Source organism: Mangifera indica, chromosome 2, assembly GCF_011075055.1.
Source record: "Mangifera indica cultivar Alphonso chromosome 2, CATAS_Mindica_2.1, whole genome shotgun sequence".
NCBI classification, from domain to species: Eukaryota; Viridiplantae; Streptophyta; class Magnoliopsida; order Sapindales; family Anacardiaceae; genus Mangifera; species Mangifera indica.
In genome coordinates this window covers 21652269-21660364 of record NC_058138.1, presented here as the reverse complement: position 1 = coordinate 21660364, position 8096 = coordinate 21652269, and the positions used below count along the sequence as shown (strand labels likewise).

The following is an 8096-nucleotide window of genomic DNA, read 5'->3' as shown; positions in this document are numbered from 1 at the left end:
CATCTTTCATTCTTTTTCCCTTTAAAAGGTTATTCACGTAAATTTACTGTCAGACATCTAGTTAGGTGTCGCTATAATCAATTTTCGATAGCAAGTCTCCCACTCACCTCGACTTCTTGACTTAAAAGCGAGTTCTTTTCTCAATTACTAAAATACCCTTTTGACTTATCTCTCATGTACCTAATTATGCGTAGATCTGTATTTGTCGCTAAAAATTCGTAAATAATTAACACACTATCAAAATTATAATTATTAAGGGAGATTACTGAATTCTGATCCTTAAGTTCGGCATTTATTGTACCTCCATATTAACTCTTTTTTGTTTTTTTAAATTATATATTATGTTTCATTCATATTTATGTTCACATAACCTAATGTGTGTATGTGTATGATTGATTTTTTTGAAACTTGGTTTCCCTAAATATTGACCACTCGGAGTTCTGAATACATACTCAATAAAATATGCTTGCTATGAGACAGAAGACATGAAAGTGTGATGAGATTTTAATTAATTTGAGTCAAATCCAAAGTTCCAGGCAGACAAGAAAAGTTTCTCTTGAATTAATGAATAATTCGAGATTCGAGAATAGAAGGCTTAGAAGAAGCTTACCCATTTCATTAATTTTAATTTTGTATATCATTTTGGTATCTCTCACATGGAGAACAGTGCATTGTAGCACACATTAAGGGATCGCTTGCAGGCAATTCAATGCTTTAATTACAATATTTATTATTAATATTAGCTGCTTAGAAGCCATCCCTATACGTTGAAATTTCAACACTATTAATTACCCTCTTTCTTCCTTGGGTTTCATCACCTCTAACTCCAAATTCTATATCATTTTTACATTATAAATTAATTAAACGATGCTTCAACAGCTTAACTTTGTTCAAAAAACATTAAAAAAATGTACTTGTTTAAATTATATAAAATGAAACAAACAATTCAGTTGTTTTCATAGCAAATTATGATTTTCAAAATTCATTTCACAAAAAATGCATGGTGTGTATATATATATATATATATATATATATATATATATATATATATATATATATATATATATATATATATATGTATATATACATATACTATTATATCATATTCAATTCCAAATTCCTAATGATTATTGTTCCATTCTTCAAGAGTTTTAACTTTTATTCAAGCAATGGAAAGGAATAGCCACGTGGCAGTTACGTAGGGTAGAAAGAATACCAATTGAGTGCTACTTGGTGTTTTAAAAGTTGCAAACAAACGCATGGAATAGATGGGGAGGCTGAGAAGCAAAGAAACTAAAATAAACAAATTATTTAAAGTAATATATATTTGTATATATAGGTAGATATGTGCATGCGTTTGAGTTTTCAACAACAAAAGAAGAGCATTTATGGAAAATTGTATGTTGGCAGATGAAACATTGAAGAAGGGCAATAAAAGGGGCATTGCTAATTAGTTGGGTAGTTCTGAGAGATTTTAATTCACATACTTACTGCTTTGCTTCCAAGTCTTGCTTTCCTTTCCTTCCCCTACCTTTCGGTAACATCAAAAAACAATCTTTAAAGTTAATATTATTTTTCTTATTCTGTGTGTGTGTGTATGTGTTTGAATCCAATGCAATATTTCCAGGCAATGATGATCTTGATGCTGATGGTGAAGTAGGTTATTTATCATCTTTCACCAACCTTCATTTTCAGCATTTATTTAGACAGACTGTGTAAAGAGTCCTTTTCCTGATCTCTTGTTTATTGAGGGTTTGGTTTTGGTTTTGGTTTTGTTTTTGCACTGAATGAATTAAACATGGGAGCTGCTGTTCTTCCTTATTTTCTTCTTCTTCTTCTAGCTCTCATTTCTCTCCAGCGATTTGGGGTTGTTTCTGGTTTAGATTACAGTCAAGTTAGTCCTTTGAGGCTTGAAAGAATTCAGAAGCATTTGAACAAGATTAACAAGTCTCCTGTCGTGACCATTGAGGTATATATATTTATTTTTTCACTTCTCATCTCTTTTCTCAACAACATCGATCTCTTTAAGCGCATTTTACTTTCATGCTACAGAGCCCAGATGGAGATATCATAGATTGTGTTCATAAAAGAAAACAACCAGCTCTCGATCACCCTCTATTAAAAAATCACAAGATCCAGGTGCAAAATCTCTGCCTCTCTTCCTCAAAAGCTAGCTTAACTGATGAGTTCTTCCTTGTTATTTTATAATAATATTTTTTCAATGTGACAGAAAGTGCCCCCAGTAATGCCTACTGGAATGAAAACGATGAAGAAACAAGAAGAAGAAGAGACAACAGCAGCCTCAAAGAGCAATAACCCAAGTAATAAAAATTCAGAACTACTGAAAAGTGCATGGCAAATATGGCATAGAAATGGAACAAGGTGTCCAAAGGGAACAGTTCCAATCCGTCGGAGCTCGGTTGACGATGTATTGCGAGCCAAGTCGTTGTTTGATTTCGGAAAGAAACAACGTAAAATCGGCCTTGATCGGAGAGCCGACGCTCCCGACGTCGTCAGCGGCAATGGCCATGAGGTTCGCTATCTTCATCTTTCTGTGTTTCTTCTTCAGCAATGCATTAACGTAGAAGAAGAAGAAGGAAGATAATTGACTAGGGTTTCCTTTTCAGACTAAAGATAATTTCACATAATTACAAGAAAATAGAATCTATAATCTGAAAAGTAAAATCCAGACCGTTGATTATTCTCCTGATTAAGGGCCCACAATGTTTAATTGCTTTGCTGGCCACCAAACTAACAATCAATCAATTTATTATCATAAGGTCCACGAAATTTTCATTCTAGGAACTTGTGTTGATTTCAATCTGATGGAATCGTTGTTACCTAATAGCATGCAATCGCCTACACTGGAACATCAAAAGAGGTGTATGGGTCCCGAGCTACCATAAACGTGTGGGACCCGTCGATCCAAGTGGTCAACGAGTTCAGTCTATCACAGATTTGGATTCTTTCGGGATCATTCGAGGGCTCAGATCTCAACAGCATAGAAGCTGGATGGCAGGTGATTCTTCCAATACTTTTAATCTTTATTTTATCGAATTATTTATCTATAATTAATGTTAATTTTTCTTCTAAAGTATGGATTATTGTACTAGTCAGGTCAGTCCGGAGCTTTATGGTGACAGCAGGCCAAGGTTGTTCACGTATTGGACGGTAAGTTTTCCTCTAATCTATGTTTAACTTAATTAATCATTAATTAATTATTCCTTCTTGCGTGAAAGTGCACGTGATCAGGTCCTAAATAAGAGGTCTTAAAGGTCAAAGTCAAACTTATTCTAGGGTTAACAATCTCTCTCTTGGCTTCTTTCTTATTCAGGATCTAATTCAATTCTACATTTGATTTATTAGCTTAATCATTAAAACGATTAACCTTATAATTAAAAAATAATTTAAAATTCCGTGTCTTAAAATTCACCTTTATTGATGATTAACTTCTAAGCAAAAATTTAACAAAGCATAATCGAACAATAAACACATATCCACTAAAGGATAATTATTCTTAGGCCCTTCATTTCCTGCCCAAACCAACCAAATCATTTGCACATGACAATTAATTCTACACCACTGAGGTTTTGTGGCAAATCTCTATTAATTACACACATGAGATGTATTTGAATCGAATTCAATTTAAGTTTGAACCAACTCAAACTCAATCAAGTTTAACACAATGAGTTACCTTCAAATTAGTTCAAATAAAGCTTAATTTGAGAGAAGTTGAGTACAAATTCGATTATAATATCAAATCAAGTTTGAGTAAATTTAGTTTGATATTATAATCGAGAACATTATTTTTATGTATATTTGTTAAAATAATATTATTTTTGAATGAAATTTTCTTATGCATGCAATCTTGACAAATTTAATATCTTAAAACTTGAACTAAACATTATAAAACTCTTAAGTTATGAGCTCAAACTCATATAAATCAAACTTGTTTTGCGTTTGTTCAAGTCAAACTGATAGTTAAACTTAAATTAAATTAGCTTTGAATCCACCGCTTATACGCATAAATTTGTACTATGATAAAACTCACAATAAATTAGTGAGTAATGCCTATAATAAAAGATTTTTTTTTTCTTCTTAACTTGCTAATCACATAAAATTTGATGATTAGATATATATGATTCTATCACTTCTATAATCTAATATAACTCTTGTTATTACAAATTTACAGAGCGATTCATATCAAGCCACAGGATGCTACAATCTTCTTTGTGCTGGATTCATACAAACAAATAGTAGAATAGCCATTGGTGCTGCCATTTCTCCTGTTTCTTCCTATGCCAATAATCAATATGACATTACCATCCTCATATGGAAGGTACGTTTTCTTGATATGTCTTCTTAAACCATAAATTTAATCATCGACTTTATTTAAGATGATGAATTCAATGTGTTTGTGTGTTTTTTAAGGATCCGAAGATTGGAAATTGGTGGATGGGATTTGGCGATAACACTCTTGTGGGGTACTGGCCGGCTGAGCTATTTACACACTTGGCAGACCATGCCACCATGGTGGAATGGGGCGGCGAGGTGGTGAACTCAAGGGCCAACGGCGAGCACACGTCCACCCAAATGGGTTCAGGCCAGTTTGCGGAAGATGGGTTCGGAAAAGCAAGCTATTTCAGGAACCTGGAGATTGTAGATTCTGATAACAGCCTGAGCTCGGCACTGGACATCTCAATTCTAGCGGAAAACACAAACTGTTACAACATTAAGAGCTCCTACAACAACGAATGGGGCACAAGTTTTTACTATGGAGGGCCTGGAAGAAATCCGCAATGCCCATAATCATCATTATTGTCTTCCTTAAAAAAAAAAAAAGAAGAAGAAGAAGAAGAAGAAAATTCGGTATCAATTATATTCTTTGATCGTGTAATTATGAAAATTTATGCTATTTCCGTACCTGTTTTTGCTTATTCTAAATTTTTGGTTTTGGTAGATGTGAGGGAAATGTGTAATATTTTTCAGCAAGACAATCTGGTATTTTGCTCAAATAGGCATGGAAATAGCAGCATCTCTTATATGCTAATTTTAACCTTATTAATTGTATCGTTTCTTGCTACTTAGTCATTTTCTTTCGCCAATGTTCATGTTTTTTGTAAAATTCTGATGATAGAGAAAATTAAGATCTTCAGGTAACATGCCAATTCATTAGAAAGGCTGGTAGAGGAAGGGTCATATTCAATGTCATTTAATGGAGGGTGTTGGGAGATGAGCTTCATAGTTATTCAAAATCCACTCAAAAAATAGGCACACAGACACGGTTGATTAATTCACTTTCACCCAGTTCCTTCTGTTGAGCTGATTAACAATAATGTGTTCTGAGTGTCTAATTTGGACTTAAAAGGTAAAACCAATCTTCTAATTTGTGCCCTTCATCTTTTACAAACAAGTATTCTTAAGTAAAACATATCTATCTAGTTGAGGAAACGGAAGATTTATGAATTAATTTGTCTAAATTTGTCTTCAGTAGTAGCAGAGTGCAAATCTTTATCCTTCCATAGATTAGGGTGCCTTACAAACCAGAAAAGTCTACCATCTATTACTTTTCTTAGATATTCAAAGGGTAATGTACAGAAAACTATTTAATGGATTGTACGTTGTAGGACAAAAATCCAACCTCGTGGCATGACTAGCCTCCATTGTTTTCTAAGAAAGATTTGTCATATATACAAGGACAGAGCAAATGCTTTCCCAGTTTGGCCCACAAGTCAAGAATAGAGTTAAGTGAACCACAAACTTAGAAATTACAAGATTCAGTAATTAAAGCATGCGTGTGGAATTCTACATTCCTCAGGAAGAAAGCCTGCTTTACTTTGGGAGGAAAATATAGCTGCAGGAAAACATTACTATGTTTTCTTCTGCTGCAAATGTTAAATGGATCCACGCTGGTTAAAGTAAAAGCATGCCTTCAGGGAATAACACAGTAGATAGATTTCAAAGAAAATCTGTAAGGCCAGCAATAGACATTGTTTTAAAAAATAGTTCAACCGGGGCCTGGCAACTGATTTTCAAGTAATATATTTCAGTTCTACTTTTCGAAGTACTGAATTCAGGAATCTATTCTTTACCAGTAATCAATGCGCAAAGAAAATTAGTGGCTTGTGGTGGGACAACAGTGTCTAATGAACAAGAAATTTCCTGGAAACCTTGCCACATTGTTTATTATATAATCAAATGCAAAGGCTCAAGATTGTTAAAAGATAAAACAGTCTTATGAATACAGAGGAGGAGCGGAAGAGGAAAAATGAAAAAGATAACAAGAACCCTTTTTTTTGTTGCATCTATATTTATTTTTAGGTACAAACACATATATAGAGACAAGTAGAGCTAAGTACATCAAGGCCATACTTCACTGCCTAACATTGACAGCATAATCCTTAAATCATGGATTATCACTCCTTTTCAACCAAAACTATCATTTCAACAAGACAACAAAACTAACACTTCATTTAGCAAAAAGGACCTTGACTTTTACCTAAGCATTTGGGAAAACAACTCAATCTCATGACATTACTCCTCCTTGAGTTGTTTTCCAAATACTCCTAGCATCTCCCTTAGTCTTTCGAACTTGGATTTCTGCAAAGCTTTAGTCATAATATCTGCTACCTGTTCTTCAGACCTGCAATGCTCTATATGAACTTCTTTTTCTGCCTCCAATTGCCTTAAAACATGGAACTTCACCTTTATATGCTTAGATTTTCCGTGAAGCACTGGATTTTGAGCCATATATATGGCTGACTTGTTATCAACTTTGATCACTGTGGCATTGGAAGGAAGCATGTTCAAATCAGTAAGAAGCTTCCTCAACCAAACTGCATGATTTGCAGCATTTGCTGTTGCAATATACTCAGCTTCAGCTGAGGATTGAGCAACAACTTCTTGCTTCTTGGAACTCCAAGAAAAAACTCCATTTCAACTACAACCCTGTTCTTTCTTTCTACAACTCCGTTTTGCTCAGGGGTATATGCATTTGTTAATTGATGATGGATTCCAGCTTCCTCACAGAACTTAACAAATTCCTGAGAATTGTATTCCATGCCATTGTCAGTCCTTAAAGTTTTGATCTTGCATCCACTTTGAGTTTCAACCAGCCTCTTGAACTTCTTAAACACATCAAATACTTGTGATTTATGTCTAATGAAATAAATCCAAGTCATTCTTGTCAAGTCATCAACAAACAACACAAAGTATTTGTTTTTGTTCGTGGACTCTGTCTTCATAGGTCCACAAACATCACTGTAAACTAGTTGTAGCCTTTCACTAGCTCTCCATGAAGAGTTTGTAGGAAATGATTCCCTATGCTGCTTTGCCATTTGACATGAACTACATACCCCATCAGGTTTTCTAATTTTAGGCATGAACTTTACTAATTCTTGCTTCCACATTTGAGTCAATGCATTGTAATTACAATGACCAAACCTGGAATGCCATAATTTGGATTCATCCTCTTTAACAACATGAGCCTTTTCACCAACACATACCCAATTCAAAGGAAAACATTTATTCACCATAGGCAATTTTGCAATCAACACATCTTCATGATCATAAATAAAACATGCTAGCTTTCTGAATGTCAATGAATACCCATTTTTTAACATTTGAGCAACACTCAATAGGTTCTGAGCAAGTGAAGGAACAAACAATACATTATGAATAAGCTTTGTACCTCTTTTAGTGTAAATCATCATTGATCCTTTTCCTTTGGACTCCACAACCTGGCCATTTCCAAGCTGTACTTTAATTTTGACAGTCTTGTCTAGATTGCTAAATAAAGCTTCATCATTTGCCATGTGACTAGTGCAGCCACTGTCAATAAACCATGTATAATTGGCAGCTTCATGGGTATCACACATAGCCATAAACAAGCTTGCACTTGATTCTTCCTCTTCTTCTGTAAAATTTGCTTGTTGTGAGTGCTCATCAATTTTTTTGTTTTTGCCTTTTTTTGCAATTCTTTTCAATATGCCCCATTTCCTTGCAAAATCTGCATTGAATAGGTGGTTTCCCTTTGAACCAACAATCTTCTTCCTTGTGATTAGTTCTCTGACAGTGGCAACAAGGTGAAAAGTTTC

General features: G+C 34.2%; 1 protein-coding gene across 2 annotated transcripts; it reads left to right on the top strand.

The window, feature by feature from the left end:
- Nucleotides 1–1264: 1264 nt before the first annotated feature.
- Nucleotides 1265–5065, top strand: LOC123204423. Of its 2 annotated transcripts, XM_044621078.1 has the most exons (8): nucleotides 1265–1537; nucleotides 1628–1969; nucleotides 2053–2139; nucleotides 2231–2533; nucleotides 2849–3019; nucleotides 3118–3171; nucleotides 4193–4339; nucleotides 4432–5065. In XM_044621078.1, exons 2-8 carry the CDS (start codon nucleotides 1799–1801, stop codon nucleotides 4807–4809), a joined length of 1311 nt encoding a protein of 436 aa, XP_044477013.1. In that variant the 5' UTR covers nucleotides 1265–1537; nucleotides 1628–1798; the 3' UTR covers nucleotides 4810–5065. The 2 variants fall into 2 exon arrangements, with proteins under 2 accessions (XP_044477013.1, XP_044477006.1); XM_044621071.1 differs by having other exon boundaries at nucleotides 1265–1969.
- The last annotated feature ends 3031 nt before the right edge of the window (nucleotides 5066–8096 follow it).